The 19,435-nt window shown below is 36.9% G+C and overlaps 2 protein-coding genes across 5 annotated transcripts in view; one reads left to right on the forward strand and one right to left on the reverse strand.

Annotated features, from left to right (window-relative positions):
• Positions 1-10,340, forward strand: part of LOC109101250 (pro-interleukin-16-like) — a 31,053-nt gene extending 20,713 nt beyond the window's left edge. For 2 of the 4 annotated variants that reach the window (XM_042759478.1, XM_042759480.1), the window contains 9 exons: positions 29-537; positions 1,619-1,675; positions 1,957-2,053; positions 2,440-3,664; positions 4,874-5,060; positions 6,590-6,691; positions 7,666-7,900; positions 8,431-8,559; positions 9,253-10,340. In XM_042759478.1, coding sequence (XP_042615412.1) covers positions 29-537; positions 1,619-1,675; positions 1,957-2,053; positions 2,440-3,664; positions 4,874-5,060; positions 6,590-6,691; positions 7,666-7,900; positions 8,431-8,559; positions 9,253-9,413 — 2,702 coding nt within the window. In that variant the 3' untranslated portion in view covers positions 9,414-10,340. The remainder of the gene's footprint in view (positions 1-28; positions 538-1,618; positions 1,676-1,956; positions 2,054-2,439; positions 3,665-4,873; positions 5,061-6,589; positions 6,692-7,665; positions 7,901-8,430; positions 8,560-9,252) is intronic. The other 2 variants (XM_042759481.1, XM_042759479.1) reach the window with 2 other exon arrangements.
• On the reverse strand, positions 10,341-17,553 carry LOC109054542 (stAR-related lipid transfer protein 5-like). The gene is made up of 6 exons (XM_019071799.2): positions 16,891-17,553; positions 16,759-16,808; positions 15,414-15,546; positions 14,098-14,215; positions 13,875-13,968; positions 10,341-13,751 (listed from the first exon to the last, which is right to left on the reverse strand). The coding sequence occupies exons 1-6, from the start codon at positions 16,978-16,980 to the stop codon at positions 13,607-13,609; spliced, it is 630 nt and encodes a 209-aa protein (XP_018927344.1). The 5' UTR covers positions 16,981-17,553; the 3' UTR covers positions 10,341-13,606.
• Positions 17,554-19,435: the final 1,882 nt, after the last annotated feature.

Below are 19,435 nucleotides of genomic sequence, written 5' to 3' on the forward strand. Positions count from 1 at the left end.
GTTTAGACATGTCTTTATCTGATCTCAGGTCTGAGGAGATCCGACGCCTGTTCTCCCAGCAGACAGAAGTGTATCCAATGTCTGGACCGGAGCAAGAGTCAGCAGACCTGTAGACGAGCACAGAAACCCATGATCCGATCATGCAGTGAGGGAGCCTACAACCAGCGCGGTATACCCGCCAGTGCCACCACTCAATCCTTCCTCGAGCCACAGCTCATCTCCAGAGTCCAGAGCATGGATGTCTCTTTAACAACCAAAAGTGAAACTTCACTTAATTACACACTGTCTCCAGCCTCGTTCAATGATGATGACTATAACATTTCCTATAAATGTCCAATGAATTTCACTGGACAACAAACATTAGATGTGCATGCAGGTGTGGTGAGGAGCTCTACGCAAGGAGCAACAAACCAGCCACGGAGGTACTGCAGACGACAGGAAGACAGCAGTCAGGAAGTGCTGACTGATTCAAGCGGTTCTAGCCGAGGTTCACCAGTGAAAGAGGAAGACCTGCTGCTTTCTCAAAGCAACTGCCAGGTAGGACTGGTCGCATTTATGGAATGCACTATTTTTTATTAAACAAAGAATATTCAGGGGTTTTTTTTATGTTGTTGTTGTTTGTTTTTTGTCTCAATTAAAATGTTTATTTATTTATTTTTTTCCTTATGTAGGTTTTCACAGCAATACATATGTCAGTGAGGTTATGCCAAGTAAATTAATTATATACAGGTTTAAATCTACATATTGTATTGCATATCATACTACTGCATTTTTCCTCTATGTCAAAGAGACTGTATACAAGTAGGCGGTTTTCACTGTAAGACTGATGCATTGCCCATAAATGGTAGCTTAGTAGTTCAAGACATGATTGGCTTAACTGCAACCCTTGCCTTATTGGCAAATTGTTTACGGGTTATGCATGAGAACATCTTGCACCATCAATGGGCAAGTAAGCAGCTGTAAGAGTTCTCAAAGACAAAAAAAAAAAAAAAAAATGGCATTAATTTTTTTTTTTTTCTCATATTGTTTGACTGGATTCTTTGAATTAATCTGACTGGAAAGCAAATAGAAAATTATATATAAACATAACATTGTGTGTCCAAATTGTATTTTAAGCCATTTCCGATAAAATGAGGAAATTGTTCAACAGGGTGACTGTCCTCATTATGATCTATGAAAAACAGAAATGTTTCAAAATTGGCAGTATCTATTTTTAAATATAGAAATATACAAAAATAAAAATAACATTCGGTTATCAGTGTCATTGTAGAAATGCATTACTTGATTCATTTGGTTTAATTTATTCTATAAACAAAAGTGTAACATAACAGGGGGTCAACCAGATGAAACGAGGTATTCAGCTGGTCAGACTACAATTTTCACACCATAATTTGTCACACCATAGGATCATATTGAAATGAACTATTCAGTTATGAAAAACTTGAAAAATGGGGACTGATCTAAAACATGCACCTGTATATATATTCACAAATGTATTTTCTTTATACTAATATCTATATATACATTTAAGCTTAAATAGACATTCATTTTACACAGAAATCTTTTTTATCTTTTATTGCCTCATGCATTGTTTTATTGTCTCTCCACATGCATCTAGTTTTTCTGCAGTCTATACAGGGCTTTGAGAAAGATCTCAAGGCTTCTGTTTAAGAATGTACGTAGAAATTCATGCTACCTCTTTCTGGACATGTTAATGTCAGTGTTTGATGACAATTGTTTGAAACATTTATTTGCACAATCTTTTTGTCATATGTGTGATTCAGGCATTGAAATGCTTGAGTGTTTGGCATGAGGCATGGCTCTAGTGTATGAATATGCCTGGGTTTCTGTACGCAACCGTGATGCATGACGAAATGATGCCGGATGCATTTCTACACCTTTACGAAAACTTTGTAAGACTCAAACTCAGCCAACCATTTCCTGTTTTTGTGACAGGAAGTGGTTGAATGCGCAAAAGTCGGAACTAAAGCATCTGCCTGTATCTCTGAGACTAACAGAGACTCAACACACAGAGGGGACAGACAGCACAGAGGTATGTTAACCTGAAATACACCTACTACTGATTTGTTAAATAACAAAAATAAAAACATGTCATGTAGGTTGCATAACTTCGATTTAGATATTTACTTTATATTATTCGGAGTAAGTTCAAAACATGTATGCTGAGACTTTTCATTTCCTGGTTCATCTGATAACAGTAAGTTCCTGTATAGCAAGGTTTTTTAAAAAGAAAACCAAAATTTTTTTATTTTTGTTTTAACATTCATATTATAGATGTTCTATATTTGAACGGAAATAAAACAATTGTGACAAATATTGGATGTGAGGCAGCATGTGAGTTAGTTCTCACTTTGCACTTCTCTATTCGACAGCTCATTAAAAGGAAATTAAAAGGATGTGAACACTGTTATGTTACAGGTCTAGAATCCCCATCTAAAGTGTGTAGTCCAAGTAAGCGGGTTGGTCTGATACGTCAGGCTCATTTGGAGGTCAGTACAGATCAACCACTTGACCCCTGGGTAAAGCTGACTGACAGCCCGGAGAACCAGCCATACTGCTACAAAACCATGAGTGACCTTAATGGAGATAGTGAGGTTAACGGCACTGCCTCTGAAACCACAAACACCGCCTCAGACTCCAAATCTGAGCAATCTCCCAATGTCAAAAAAGCCCCCCCAGTGGCTCCAAAGCCTGCATGGGCACGTCAGAGCATTAAGAACATTAAGTCTGGGAAACCGATAACAGAAGCTTTGAAGCATCCGGATAACAGGAGTCAAGATACTGGCAGGACCTTTGGGATTAGTCTGAGGTCCGCTTCATCGGGAGCCAATTTGTCAATCAGGCAGAAGATCAGCTCGTTTGAGACTTTCTCTAGTGCCGATGGATCCGAAAGGCCAAGCAGGCGAGTGGCCCCAACTGCATCACTTCCTCCAGTGGAGAAGACTGCTAAAACATCATCTGCAGACTACAGCAGTGCAGGGAGAACTAAAGTTACCACAAGCAACTTACACAATACTGATGACTGCCAGTCTACACCAACAATTTCAGCCACCATCCAGCCTCCAACCGAAGAAAAGCAGCAACCAGTTTCCCTAGGTTCAGATATAATTTCAGAGCCCCATCCTGCAGAGGAAGAAAAACAATCAACTTCTCAGGATTCAGAGCCCTGTAAGCCGATCCCTGCTGAGGAACCTGCTCTTGACTCCACAAAAGAGCTTCCACCTGCTACAGAGACTGAGCAAGAACCTTTACCTTCTCAAGACGATTTGTCCCATTCAAGCCATGTCCCGAGGAGATCGAGTAGCTCGAAGGAGGGTCCTGCAGAAAAAACGGAAGGTGCAGGAACTCATGGAGTGAGCTTGAGGACCCGGAGTCTACCCCTCAGTCCCTCTTCAGATGCCCCCAACTCAAGCGGCTTGGACGGGGAGAGCCTAGGCATCATCTTGTCCTTCAGCAACCAAGTGTCCAATGCTTTGATGCGGTCCATGCAATCCCTGCCGCAGTCCCCTTGCATTCGGATTGGGAACCCTTGGAGCGCCCCACCAGGATCCTCTCTTCATGACCAAATAGAGGCAGACTCTCCTGAAGAAAACCCCCCACCTTCAACGCCACTAGAAAACAGTGAAAAGGGTTTCTCTGTAAGGTATGCAACTTATCCAAGCATATTATCTCTGAAAATGTTGTAGGTCAAATGCACTTGGAAGATGAAAGCATTTGGGGTATAATTACACTCTGTGTTGTGTTGGCTGAAGGTACGGGATAAGATCACTTGCAGGGACTGAAGCCAACAATGTCAGCTTCTTTCATGTTAAGAACTGGCTGCACGATAAAGGCATTGCAGAGGTTTGAATCATTCGGGAATCTGTTTTAAATAAAACAAGAAACGGAAATGCAGCTCTTTTGAGTTAGTCACAAAGAACAGGCCATTTCATGCTAATGTCTTGTTTCAAGATGTCAAGTTCTCATACTAGTTCTTATCACTGTTAGAAAAAAACTCTTTCCTGTCATGCATGTTTGAGCTAAAGTTGTCTAAAGATAAATGTGGTGAGATGTAAGTAAATTGACCACAACGTGTGCAAGTGAAACATAAAATTAGCTTGTAGTTCTAAAAAGGCTAACTCGATTAGAAACCGTTTCGAGGCTTGTCACAATTCAAGGCTTGGCAAAGTGTGCGCATTCGGAGGATTATAATGTTAAACTTTGGTTGAAACTGTCTTTAAGTCTGTGGTCTCCACCAGTTTTAAAAACGGTTTAGTGTGTCCCAGGCCCAAGTTGTCCAGTCCTGCCACTGTTTTGCAGAGTTTCGCTTCATCCATAATTAAACACACCTGACAAAGCTAATCAAGGTATTTGGATCCTTTACTAGAAACCTTCATGCAGGTGTGTTGGAACAAGTTGGAGTTACATTCTGCAGGACGTCAGACATCCAGGAGCAGGATTGGACACCCCTGCTCTAGAAACCAACCTTGTCTTGGCAGTGTGCCAAAATGAGGTTGAAGGGCTGCAGAGGCAGTGGTCCCCACTGTCCCCCCCCCAACACTGCATGTTTTGTATGTCTCCTTAATGAATTACAACCGATTCAGGTCATCAGCTCATTAGTCGAGACTCCAAGACTTGAAATGGGTGTGTCAGACAAAGGAGATGTTCAAAATGTGCAACGTTCAAGGGGCAGGAACGTGGTTGGGAACCAATGGTCAGGGCAGGGATACTTTCCTACAGACTTAAGTTACAGCTTGGTTAGCTGGTTCAGGTGTGTTTGATTAAGGTTGGAGCTGAACTCTGCAGAATGGTCGTCCTTCAGGAGCAGTGGTGGTACCTTCAATCAAGCTAACTTATTATATATGGTCTACAGCTTGGCTAAACTGAGAGAGCGTACCATCGAGAGAGGGGAGGAGTGCGAGAAAGAAGAATGGAAACCTGAACGACCGCTCACTTCAGCCTCAGATGTCTGTGCCCAATCCATGCTCTCAGCCCTTCCACCAGAGGAGATTCAGCAGATGATCCAGGAAGTCAAGGACCTGGATGAAGACACGCTAAGGGTGGGTTATGCTCTGGTTTGATACAACAAAGTACACGCTGTTGGCTATTGTCTGGCATTGATTACTTTCATATCCTGCTTCGCAAACCTGAATATGTATGAGAGGTGTGACAGAAGAACAATCGGTTCTTTATAAGTCCTCTTAAAGGTCAGTGAGCTTTTTTTGTGTGTGCTGCTACAGTACATTTTGAAGCTCATTTGCTAGCAGAGTTGAAAATATATAATAAAACATGCATCTCTTGGTCAAGAGTGTGACTTCCTGATCACAGCAGTGTTGCAATGTCCCTCTTGGGTGCATTTTGCTGCACTGTTTTGCATTTATGACCGTTTCCTTGGTCATTATTCCTCTGCCACATTTTCTGTCTGCAGTTAAACAAAGCTGTCTATATTGCTTCATTTTAATTAAGTGATATCCACTGTTTACATGTCCTTAGACATAATGTGCTTTGTGCTGTAGAAGCAAAATGCTGAAAAAGAGGAAGTGTCAATATTTTGCAGAACTTTCTTGAGGGCATGCCAACTTTACATTTGGTTATATAAATAAGGAAACAACTGTAAAATCTATCAAAGATGAGTGGTCAGCTATATTTGTGTAGTTAGCAGGGTTGCATTATTGACTCAATGAATCAAAGAATCTTTTTTGATTTTTCTATAGATCATTTTATATGGTCCTGTGGTGTGGAGTTTAGCAAATCATGCCACAGGATATTTTTAACTCTAACAACTAGCATAAGGCTTTCAAGTCCCTCAATATAATTTTTGTATTTATAAATAAATTCAGAACATAGATGGAAAGAAATGTTAGAACCAGCTAAATAAAAGTTTGTTTAATGATCAAATTACTTTGGTAGTTCTTACAAATAATATAGAGTATGCTTAAAAAGAATACATAAAAACAGTTTATGTAAAATATGTTTGAATAAGCAATATTATAAAACCATATGCATAAGGCCATGGGTGAAGCATTGAGGCTGACCTCATAGCTTATAACCATTCTAAAATTTCAGATTCATACTAAAGCATGGATTGGAGAGATGTAAAAAGATACTCATTGAAGCAATTTCTTCATAAAATCACAATTTTGGATGCATTTCTGGCCTTTTTGGCTGAGGTCCCAAAACAAATTCAATATGTGTGCTTTGAAATCAGGCTTTGTACTTGAGGACACTTCGGTTACAAATTTATATTTACAATCAAATGAATCATGTTTAGACAAGTGTCACCTTTTTAAGACAGTGCCAGGTCTTAAAATGCTCATGTGATTTTAAGATAATTATTAATGAGATCTTATGTGCTAATTAACACTAGGGAAGGCAATATCTCTATATTTCTCTCAAAACTGCATGATGTAATAGAGTGGGAACAGGATACAGCCCACCAAATCATTAATGAGGCAGCTCTTCTTTACAAAGCATGTTCCAGAATAACTGCTATGCTAAATGCAATTCTGCTTACAGTATACAGCCACAGATACAAAGTATTTTTAAACCACAGAATAAGGCTGATTTGTTTTTTTTTAATGTCCATTAGCAACTGGAAGACATCCATGTTGTGATTCTACATAAAGAAGAAGGCGCTGGCTTGGGTTTCAGCATTGCTGGCGGTATTGATCTGGAGAACAAAGCAACTACAGTGAGTGACGTCTCTGTATCTCCATAAACCACACACCACAGCTCATCTACTTCACCTGTCAACAGGAGACACAGCCGCTTCAATTTTGTCATCATCTGCACACGCGTAGATCAGTATTATTTTCTTGCTTCCCTGAAACACAAATTAAGATCTTGGGTAGAATGTCCAAGCTTTAAATCTTTCTAAATCTCATTCATGCGTGCACTCAATTAAAAATGATTTGATGTCACTGGCAATAATCGATCCCTTTGCTTTCACATTTATTTCTGCACATGAAATGTGAAATCTAAGGGAGGATTTTGGTCTGTTTCTTAGCTAGAATCGTATGTCACAGTAGACTACTTCTGAGGTCCTTTTTTGAGTTTGGCAGTGAATATCATCATGCACTTTTATTGTATGAAAAATAAAAATTTTGACATTGTGTTTTCTTACAATCTTGTACAAGAAAAAAACAAGTGAAAGAAATGAGGATGAGTAAATTATGACACTTTTTATTTACATGCTATAATTGAAACCTTTGGGGTCAGTACTTTTTTTTTTTTTAAATAATACTTTTATTCAGCAAGAATGCATTAAAATGTTACAAAAGCAGCAAATCAGCATATTAGAATGATTTCTGAAGGATCATGTGACTGAAGTAAAGCTGCTGAAAATTCAGCTTTAATCACAGGAATAAATTACATTTTAAAATATTTTAAAATAGAAACTTTTTTTTTTTTTTGAAAGTGTAATAATATTTTCAAAATCTTACTGACTTTACTGTATTTTTGACCAAATAAATGCAGCCTTGGTGAGCATAAAGGCTTCTTTCTAGAAAAAAAATAAAAAGTCATTCTGACCCTAAACTTTTAGGATACAGTTACAAATTTCCAGTTTCCACTGTAGCTGTAAATGCAAAATGTATACAGTTAATGCTAGCAAAAGAATTGTTCACTTTATTCACTGTATATACTGTATATATCATGTACCTTCAGGTTCACAAGGTGTTTCCCAGTGGTCTGGCTGCTCAGGAGGGCACTATTGAAAGAGGAGATGAGGTGCTGTCCATTAACGGCCAAACACTAAAAAACATCACACACAGCGATGCCACAGCGATTCTCAGGCAGGCCCGCACCATGAAGCAGGCGGTGATAGTGGTGTCCAAGAACAAAGATGAAGAAGGGAAGGGAGACGTTAACACTGATGAGTCCAGCTGCAGCAGCGTCACAGGTGGGCCATCATCACTGACGTCAGCACAGCGATGGCATTAATGTTTAATGTCAACGTTTAATAGGGCACAAAAAGAATACAGGAATGTTACAAGAGCTACATGTTGTGTAATAAAAAACTGTAGGACTAAAGTCAAATAAAAAGCCCTATTTGAACTGGAGTAGTTTTCACCGAGGAGATGAATTCATGTTTCAGTAATGTACTAATTCTATCCATATCCAACACATCAGTTGTTCTTACACAGCGTTGGTAGAAATTGCAGAGAAATTTTACAGTTGTAGATAACTTGGATGGAATATTATTTTTTCACAATGCTTCATAATTAAAGCCAAATGTCTAGTGCTGCCATTATGGATTTAGTCATTTAATAGTTTCTTTGGGTTTTATGATGTATCTGGATGCACTGTTAATAATTATTACTCAAATGTCATTTAGAAAATGAATCTAATCCAAATGGTGCACAAATAGAAATATGCAAAATATGTGTACATTCATTCTATATGATTTTTGATTCAAAAAATAACTCTTAGGGGACGATGGAGGTGAAGTTGTGACAATCGAGCTGGAGAAGAACGCAGGTGGAGTTGGATTCAGTCTTGAGGGAGGAAAAGGCTCCATTAATGGAGACAGACCACTAACCGTCAACAGAATATTTACAGGTGAGACTATGACTGAACCTTGAAAAATGAAAATTTGCTTAATGTACTCATCCTCAGGCCATCCAAGGCGTATATGAGCTTGCGTCTTCATCAGAACAGATTTGGAAAAATGTAGCATTACATCATTTGCTCACCAATGGATCCTCTGCAGTGAATGGGTGCCGTCAGAATGAGTCCAAAAACAGCTGATCAAAACATCACAATAATCCACACCACTCCAGTCCATCAGTTAACATCTTATGAAGCAAAATGTTTTTATCAGCTGTTTGGACACTCATTCTGACGGCACCCATTCACTGCAGATGATCCATTGTTGAGCAAGTGATGCAATGCTAAATTTGTCCTTGAGAGTACTGCACTGTAAAAAAAAAATTCTTCTAAGAAGGAACTAAAGATTATTGGAGTACACTTTATGATGAAATAATTTCAGTCTTTCTACTTGAAAATGTTGTTTAATTCAAGGCTGCTTGTTTCTTTGTAATCAATTGCAAAAAATTCTGGGCAAAAAAAGTGTTTTTCAACACCTGATTATTTTCAGTTAGCTGAAAGCAAAATCAAAATAACCAAAATATGCTGGTTTTCCCATTCTGCAGAAATCTTTTTGTGAAGTTATGCATGTGAAGATTTCATATGGGTCTACAAATCAGTTTGTAACATGAATCATACAATTTTATACTGTATTTTCTCTGGCAGGGAGTGACGCTGAGCAAAAGGGGCTGACGTCTGGTGATGAGGTACTGCAGATACAGGACTCGTCTCTGCAGGGTCTCACACGCTTTGAGGCCTGGACACTCATTAAAGGCCTTGATGATGGGCCATTTACACTCGTCATTAAGAGAAAAAAATGCGAGTAGAGCTAAACTCCACTTAGAAGCACCCATTTGAATAAACTTAATTTCAGGCCTAGAGGAAATGCCTCCACTTTCTAAAAAAAAAAAAAAAAAAAAAAAAATAGACATTACAAGACATTACAAAATTTCCTAAAAGCAGGGTTTCCATATGATTTGACCAGTCATCTTTCAACCAGTTTTCATTTTTCTTACAGAGACTACAATCTAAAAGAACAATTTCTATCCGATTAAGTGTTTTAGAGTTGAGCAAGAAAAGCGTATTTTCACTATAAACATAAACATGGATTTCCCCACCACTTTCCTGAGTTTTGCAAGCCTGGAAATCCCATTCCTTGATATTTCCAGGTTTTCCATGACTGTTATAACCCTGCTGGGATCGTTCAGTTGCCGTGATTGCTCCATTTTGCCATTAATGCATTTTGACAGTATGACTTTCATCTCTCATGTGCATCACCGCATGATCTGGTACTACATCATCAGGAAAGCTCGTTTTTCTGAGCAGAGTTTTATGGCGCATCACTGTGCTGGTATTGTACTGTTTTACTGTCACAATCAGGGATTCATAAAAAAAAAAAAAAAAAAGATTCTTGTCAAGTCTGCCTGTTTTGATGCAATAATTTGCACAAGCCTGTAAATAGTTTGATATATTTCTATCCCATTTCACCAAACCAGAAGATTATAAATAGAATATTAATTTTTTTCTTTTGTCAAATGCTCCCCCTAACAGTACGTTGCACTAGTTTTTCATCAAAGGCTAAAAAATAATAAATATATTAATTAGATTTTTCAAAAATATCTATTTAGTCTTGTTAGTTTTTTTTTCATTAAAAAGAACAGCCTTAATATATTGAAATTGTGTCAGAACAAATGTTTTACATGTGATTACTTAAGGCTTGTAATGTCCAAATAAAGAATGATACAAATGATAAATATGGTCATCAATCATTTTTAATATCTGAAAACAGAACCTAAAAGGAGAATCATACAATGGGTTTTACAAAGTGCAATTTCTTCAGTTTTTGCTTCTTTTAGGAATTAACAAACAGTAGGTGGACATATAATAAACTGCACTGAGCAAAAACAGACTAAAAACATATTTGAAGTCAACATGAAATGAGAAATGACCTGATTTCAATGCATATTTCCAGGTCCATCACTGCATGTTATTAAAAAAGGATGTACTTGAAAACATATTGACTTGCTCCACCTCTTTTTTTTTTGTCTGCTGTTACAAATCCCTCACACTGTTTGGCTTCTCCCATCCAATCATCTGCCTCCATTCTGGCTTGTACCGCCCACTTTTCACTATTCAAGATGTTTTATTCTAAATACAGTTTACAGAAGTAAAATGGCTTGCGAATGACATTTCATGTCGACTTCAAGAAATTTTAAGATCTGGAATAATCAAAAACTCTTGCTTGACAGAATGAACAAACTGTATACACTGCTTTTGGAATGTAAATCTGTGTGCATTATTAAAACATATAGAGAACTTTGCACAATAATACTGAAGGCAAGCACACACTCCTTGCAAAACGGATGCAAAATCTTGATTCCCAAAATAATCCTGAAATGCACTAGAGCATACTGCTCATTTACAGTATATAAAAATAATTTAAAAAAGCACAGAACACATCTCCAGGCCATGAGCATGCGTTCACAGTAATTTTACTGACGGCATACAGGCATAAAAATACAAAGTACCTACTGGTTAAGACACATGTCAGGAGGACAATCATGCAACTAGACACAAACGGTAATTAAAGAGATCAAAAAGAAACACACCGGGTTTTCTCTGAGGTCAGTCATATCAGTGATATACACAGCATTAAACAGTCCCTTTGTCCATGTGAGATAACGACGGATCGCTAGCAGAGATAAAAGGATGTAACAGCATTCATTTCATTTTTGGAATGTTTTAAAAACGGACTCCCTTTTAATTTATACGTGTACACTTGAATTGAATTGGCCACACACCACAGGTTGCAAAATTGGAATAGAATTTCAAATGAAATGACGAATAGTGGAATCAAAATTCAACATTGTAAAATAACAGAGGAATCTATTAGATTAACACTAATGGATGAACAACTAAAGGGAGAGTAAATAATGACAGAAATATTACATTTTTGGGTAAACTATCCCTATAAGCTACTATAGCTTCCACCATGATCCATGAAATGATTATGTAATTATGTATTATGTAAATTTATGTAATCTAAGGAATTCATGTTATTTGTTTTGTACAACTTATAAATATAAATTCAAATTCAAACTCTCCATCCTGTTCTCAAAAAAAAAAAATGGAATTTCAACTATTCTTAATTATTCAAATTCCACACAGGATTCTACTCAACTCCATGTTCCTTTAAAATTCTCATTCATCTTAATAGTAGTTGCTGGTCTGGCTGGCACAGAACCCTGTGGATACTTGTATACACAAACACAAGGATACTTTTGCTTGGCCATCAGTGGAGAAAAAATGTTTTATACTGACTACATAATCACCAGCAGGGGCCAACAGAGTCATGCTAACCAGCTAATCCTTGAGCCTGTGGGTTCTTATTTTATCATCATAATTTTGTCATGATTGTTCTGGCCTTTTTTTTTTATTGTCAGTCTCAAAAATACAGTACATAAACTCAGTTATGTTAACCGAGAACAGCAGCAAATGCAGTTCTTCAAATATGTCTGAAGATATGCATCTGTCAGTAAACATTGATTTGCCACAGCCATTTATGTGCTAAAATATCACTATTAAAATACAGAAATACTTATGGAAAGTTTCAGCATATTTAACAACCAGACTTGATGTGATATAAGAGGTCAAGCTTGAGCATCTATCAAGAGCTCAATTATTCAAATAAAAATGGAATCTGCATTCTAAGACAACTTTCCTCAAATATGTGACTGAAGTTCTAAAAACAGCTTATTAAAATATGACTGTTCCAAAAACTAGTGTACTGCCTTTTTAGGCCAGACATCAAACACACGCTCCTGACACAGATGCAGCAACCTTGTGTTGTCTTTTTAAAAACCCTTTAAAATAGATCTGTAAAGTCTAAAATTTAACAATGCATTATATGAATGAAAATAATTTCCAAATCTTGCTACATTATAGGATCACACTGCTGAATTATGGTTAAAAAATAAATAAATAAGACCTTGATGGAATGACAACACCAACATCTGATAAAATGCCATTTGAATGCACTTTAAGTCACTTTGGATAAAACAGGGTTTCTGCAGGTTTCTAAGAAGGTACATTTAAGACTTTTTTAGACAACAAAGAATTTATGGAATAGATTGAAAGGATCACAAAACCTCAATATGTTCTCTAAATGTAAATGTCTAGGTTGTATTAGCAGCCGTTTGAAACTTCCAACAAAACTACTTTACTTTTTAATGCATGGCTTGAATAGCTCTGCTCCCAACCATAAATAATACAGAAATAACTTTTATTGTAACTTCTGATCACACTGCAAAAAAGAGATGTTCTTCTTCAGTTATTTTGTCTTGTTTTCCAATGCAAACGTCTGAAAAATGTTTTAATAAAGAAGCACGTTTTCTGACAAATTTAAAAAAACAAAAAACTTAATTCGGTGAAATTAAGATTTCAGACCCCACTGACAGATGTTTGTTCTCGTTTTAAGCATAAACTCACTTAATTTTGTTCAGTTAAGTTCGGTTTCATACTTCATATATTCAATTTGCATTGAATGTATCTTGATTAAGCATGTTCAGATATTTGATCCGCCACAATATCAAGACAAAAATACCGAGGAAATTATACATTTTTGCAGTGCATGCAACAGTTAATGCCATAACTTCATGAATTGATGAACTTTCTGCACCTATTTAAGACCTTAATTTGTGTAGGAGTGAATTAAGACTTAATATCCGCAGAAACCCTGTAAAAGCATCTGCCAGATGCATAACTGTTTGTGCAATAGTTCATCATTTGAATCAAGTTTTCAGAATTTCTGAAATATATGGCAAACAAAACGTTCCAGTGTTCTGTACATTTAAAACTGGCTTTGTGCAAGTGTGTTTGGACACGATTAGCTATCGGAAGAATCAGGAATAAATCTAAAAGTAAATTAACTTTCCACTAAAGCTTGATTAAATGCAATTACGTGCATCCAATTATTAAAGTATTCACATTTAAGATTAAAGGGGGTATTATATCTATGGTGCTATTTAAGTGATTTTACGGCTTTGGTCAGGTTGCTATAAAACTCTACCATACTAGAGGGGAAAAATGAATCAACAACAGAACGAGGAAGCAAACCTCCAAGATCAGTCTGGAAAAAACTAAACAGCTGTGTTTTGCCTGGTTCCCTACAGAGAGAAAAAAAAATGGTAAAAATGTTATGCTGCTGATGAAAAATTCAAATGTAGTTTTTTGCTACCATCTGCTGTCTGATGATTGAATTACAGCAACCGAAGACATGAGAAACTCACCCAGGAACAGGAACACAAGAACAGCCACAAGGATGGTTGAAGCCTCTGACATAGCCGGGTTGAGGAGGACAGTTTGGATGGCTTACATTGGTGGCTATAAATCAATTAAATTACCAATAACAGCATTATTAAGATAGATATCAGGTCTGATGTTTATTTATAATAATCCTGCTCAGAACAGTGTCAGATTCAGATCCAATTAAAGGAGAAAGGCCATGTATACCATTTGATGAAACTGTGCCATCCTCATAGCGTTTGATGGAAATGACATCAACAAAATCTCGAGGAGATATAATACCCATAGCAGCCGAAGGCGTGACTGTTCGATAGACCGAAACATCCTAGGGAATAAAAAAGAAAAGCTTTAGAAATGTATAGATCTACTGTTGCATCTGTACTAAATCAATGCAATGCCATGTGCATCATGAACATCAAAATGGAAATCAGAAATGAGAATAATAAATGGTGAAGCCAAGTGAAATGTAAAGAATAATTACTATTTTCAAACAGGTATCCCAGATGCTTCTCTTGTATGACATTGATTGGAGGAACTCCCTCAAACTCATGCCACTTGTTGAGCCAATCGCCCCTTTCACACAGAAATACCAGTAAATTGCGGTAAAATTACCGTAACGACTTTACCGGTAAATACAAAAATGTCAGTGTATCGGTCAGCGTTTTTGCTGATGTTTTAATATTTGTGTTAAACCTCCACTTTCATGCAGCTGCTTTTGGCCCAGAGACATCGTATTAGATGACTTTAGACATGTCTTTGACTTCCATAAACAACGCGGAGTAAATGCGTCAGAAGAATGTTATGATTGGCCAAGAATAGACGTCTTTCGTCAGCACGTTTTGCACTTGTACTGTACATACTCATGTAGATGTAATCTTGTGCTGCGTTCACACAGAGGGCATTACCGGTAATGTTACAACTTCTCATAGCGGCAAATTGCCGGAATGCATTTCTGGTATTTTTTAAAAAGGTCCTGTTCACACATGATCTCTTACCGGTAATTTACCAGTAAGTACTGTATGAGTGAAAGGGGTAGCACTTTATTTTACAGTCCTGTTCCTCATGTACATACTATGCACTTATTATAGTAATTACAATAACTATGTAATAACTAGGTACTAACCCTGAACCTACCCCTAAACCTAACCCTTTCCCAATTGTATTACCAGAACCAGAAATACACTGTAAGTACACTATAAGTACATGTAAGTACACGTACTGTAAAATAAAGTGCAACCGTGAAAGGGGCTAATGTTGCTTTTGGGCTGATTTGTAAACTCAAACAGATCAATGTGCTATACACCCAGTAAGTTAGCTAACAAATGGCTTAGGCTGCTTAAAGCTGATTGTGCACATTAAACTGGGATACAAGAAACAGTTTAAAATAAAAAAGTACAATCACCAATCTTTAACAATCTAAGAAAACTGAAATAAAACACTGTTCCTTACACCTAGCTGAAAGAGGAACTGGTCAGGTCATATGATTTAACTTTCACATGGGTGTGTATTTGGGTTTTTCTTACCGCTGAAACCTGCTCAAGCAGCTCAAACTTTTTTATATTAGCGTCCCATTTCACACGTAGTCCATTGATTTCAGGTTTCAAGCAGTCCCACACTTTCTCTGGACTGCCATTGACAATCCCCTCCCCCTTATACCTGAAAACCCCAAAGAACACACAATCACTGCTCATGCATACAGGACGAAGGTTAAAGTCACTGCTGTTGTGATGTTTGCACAAGATGGCGACAGCATGTAAAATGCTACAAAAGGCAAAAATATATAATATATAATTTAGATATAAATGAGAATTAGTGCTGTCAAATCGATTAATCGTGATTAACTGCTTACAAAATAAAAGTTTGTTTACATAATATGTGTGTACTGTGTATATTAATATTAATATATAAATACATGTATATATTTAATATATATATATATATAAATATATATATATATATATATATATATATATATATACACATTTTTATATTATATGATTTATAGTATATATAAATTACATATATATGTATTTCCATATAAATATACACAACACAATCATATTTTGGAAACACAAAGTTTTATTTTGGATGAGATTAATCGATTTGACAGCACTAAAATAAATGTAAATAAAAGAATAACTTTACATATAACATATTACTGTACTATATATATGTTTATTATGCACAATATTACAAGGTTCCCACCTTTTGACCAACAATGACTTTTTTGTGACTTTTTAAAGACATACTGTTAATTACTGTCTTTGTTTTAAAAAAAATATTTTATTATATTTATTAAATTATTTTATATAAATAATAATAATAATAATGACATTCTGGTAATTTAATGTTTCATATTATTTAATGTTTAATTATAGAAATTCAATTAATTATAGAAAAGGAATTAAATAAAATGAAAGCATTCGTTTTTTTTTAAACATCCATATATGGCATAAACATTTAATTTTGAGTACTTTATACCAAAATCGTCAAAACTTCTGAACACAATACAGTTATAATAATGCATGTACTCAAAACGGACCCTATTTGAAGACTTACCCGGTGATTATAGCAGATAAATATCTGCCAAGTGAAACATTTCAGAGCTGAGCAAAACTAAAGCAATACATATTCAACAGAGGAACGTCCTTGACTCTTTGGGATTTATGTTTCATACCCTGACAGCACGAGTATGGATATGCATCGATCTCAGTCTCGCAGGCTGAATAATGCCCTTTTATGAGCGCGTAATATTTCTCATATAATATGTAACAGGAGTTTCACTGACTAGAGTATTTATAAGTCAGCACATATGACGTCACGACGACAAATTCAGGATCATGCTGTAATTTAGAAATCTATACTTACACATATCCCGAGAATTCACAAGAGGGTCTCCAATACACCACGACATCATTCTATAAAAGGAAAACCAATGCTTGTTTATAGACAAACAGCTGCAAAAGATGACAAAATGACACATTTCTGTTTCACACGTACAGTTTTCTTGCACGTTTTCCATCCGGACTCGTCCTTTCTGTAGCTCAGGAGACGATCTTCCACCGATCTGGCCGTGTGTATGTAATCCATGTAGTTTTATTTTATATTACTTTATTGGTCTGTCTTTAAACAGCACATGCATTCAAAACCTTCTATCGCGAGTGACCGGTTGCGAGCTGCTAAATATCGTCAAATTGAACAATTTATCTTCGATTCTTCCGGGATCTTTGTTCAAGTACGTCCAATGTCCAAAAACTAACTGTGACTACAGTTAAATCAGCCAGTCCTGGTATAAAAGGTCAGATGTTTCCAGTTCATTCATTAGTTACAGATGATCCCAGTGACTGTCATCGTGACTGACCGGATAATAATCGCTACAGATCTATAGAGATCAACAGAACGATTCAATTAAACATGCTCGATCAAAACAATTAAAAAGAGACAATTAACCCGTATAATGCCATAAAATCATCATGATTTAAAAAAAAATAAGTCAGTGAAGGGCCACTTCCTTAGTCTGTCCTCAGAATAATGTTGCATTCTGGGAATTGTAGTTTTCTGGGTCTATCTGTTTTACAGTAGCTACATTGAGGTCAAGAAACTTTTTTTGACCAAAGAGCATTTTTCCCCTATTTTTGGTTAACGGATTCCCCCAAAAGAGCCACAGTTAAAAAATTCTGCAACATTATAATTATTTATTTATTTATTTTTTCCGAACAGAAAACAATAAAGAGGTTGCAATATAGAATTAGCTTCTCTGTGAACTTTAGTTACCACATGAAGAGCATAAATCCTCTTCAGAGTGAGTGATGGAGTAAAGAACAACTCACAGTGCTTACATCGACTACTCAACTAATTTCTCATATTTCTGTCACACAATGATTTTCTTATTTATGCTGTGTCGATGCTTTGTTTGTTATAATGAATGGATTCGCAAGCCTTTTGAGTGGTGAGTGGATTCTAACAAACACTTCTGATGGCCATTGTGTTTAAGAAATCAACAGATATGTCTACACTGCTCAACATCGCAAAACTGCATTGTAAATAGAGACATCTTATGCTCTGTGACAGCGCAAACACGACTACACTAGAGAGCTGTTATTACAGCTTCAACTGAGGGTGATCTTGCTTTCGTTTGCACCCCCCAAAAAACAGGCCTGGGTAACTAAATGTGCAGGCATTATGCAAATTGGTATTTGTGTGGTTAAAGGGATAGTTTACCCAAAAATGAAAATTTGATGTTTATCTGCTTACCCCAAGGGCATCCAAGATGTACATGACTTTGTTTCTTCAGTAGAACACAAACAGAGATTTTTAACTCAAAACGTTGCAGTCTGTCAGTCATATAATGTAAGTGGATGGGAATCACGGCTTTGAGAGTCATAATTTTAGTTTTTTTATAAAAAGTGTGAGCTTAAATGACGAATGGGACACCCTATGGCAGGAGTGTCAAACTCAATTCCTGGAGGGCTGGAGCCCTGTAAAGTTTAGATTCAACCCTGCTCCAACACACAAACCATGTAGTATTCAAATAAGCCTGGAGGACTTGATTAGTTGGATCAGGTTTGTTTAATTAGGTTTGAATCTAAACTCTGCAGAGCTCTAGCCCTCCAGGAATTGAGTTTGACACCCCTCCCCTACGGTCTCGTGGAGTTAACGGACATGTGCATGTAGTGGCAATTGTAAGTCCTCAAGACCGAAAGTGCACATGAAGTGTGATAGGGCTTATATTAGGGTGAAAATACATGCCAGGACACATCCTGGGCAGGATTTCTATATTGCCTAAAATATCCAGGTTTTGGTTTTGTTTTCCTGATTTTATACTTGCAGAAGGTAATGATCGAAAAGAAGTTTGACCAATAACATGCAGGCATTACATAATCCACCAATCGTGGCGTGTGAGAAGGCAGGATCTAAAGAGAACAGTCAAAGCGATGCAAATATGCGTACATATTAGGTGTGTTCAACTTGAAGCAGAGCTGCGCAAACCAATCAGTGTTTGACATCAAAGTACAGTGAGAACGATTCAAAAGCATGAGGAGCGGCTGCTCTCTATACATCCTCCCTATACATAAAATACGTAAGCTGGTAGGGCCCCCAAAACACCAGGGGGCTCCCTTGGTCTCAAAGATGATTTAGTTTTAGTTTCAAAAAAAATGAAAGCGTACCAAGCTACAGAAGAGACACTGTTTCTCAAGCACTTTTCACGAGCACGATTCGAGACGGAGTGAAACACCGACAAATGCGTTTCATTCATTCGTTCATAACCACACCGAATGCTCTGCGCAGCACAAACAAAGACAAACCCTGGATATTTTAGGTAATATAGAAATGGTTTTCGTGCGGGCGTAAGGGGGAAAGTGACCCTAACCTATATGTTTGCCTGATGGTCCACAGTGCCAGCCTTTTACACCCAGTCTGCTTGATGTGGGTTTTTCACTAGTTGATTCTCACATTTTTATTTAAATTTATTTAATTTTAGTACACACCCAATCTTGAAGATTTTTGCAGCCTTGCATCACACAACAGAATCTACAAATGTCCA

This window comes from Cyprinus carpio, chromosome A7 (assembly GCF_018340385.1).
Source record: "Cyprinus carpio isolate SPL01 chromosome A7, ASM1834038v1, whole genome shotgun sequence".
NCBI classification, from domain to species: Eukaryota; Metazoa; Chordata; class Actinopteri; order Cypriniformes; family Cyprinidae; genus Cyprinus; species Cyprinus carpio.

Excerpts from the sequence above, each read along its gene's own strand:
- LOC109054542 (XM_019071799.2), bottom strand. The coding sequence starts at position 16,980 with ATGGATTACATACACACGGCCAGATCGGTGGAAGATCGTCTCCTGAGC. Across the intron at positions 14,216-15,413 it reads TGCTTGAGCAGGTTTCAGCG|GATGTTTCGGTCTATCGAAC; the intron begins GTAAGAAAAACC and ends TTTATTCCCTAG. Across the intron at positions 13,969-14,097 it reads TGGCACAGTTTCATCAAATG|CCACCAATGTAAGCCATCCA; the intron begins GTATACATGGCC and ends ATTGATTTATAG.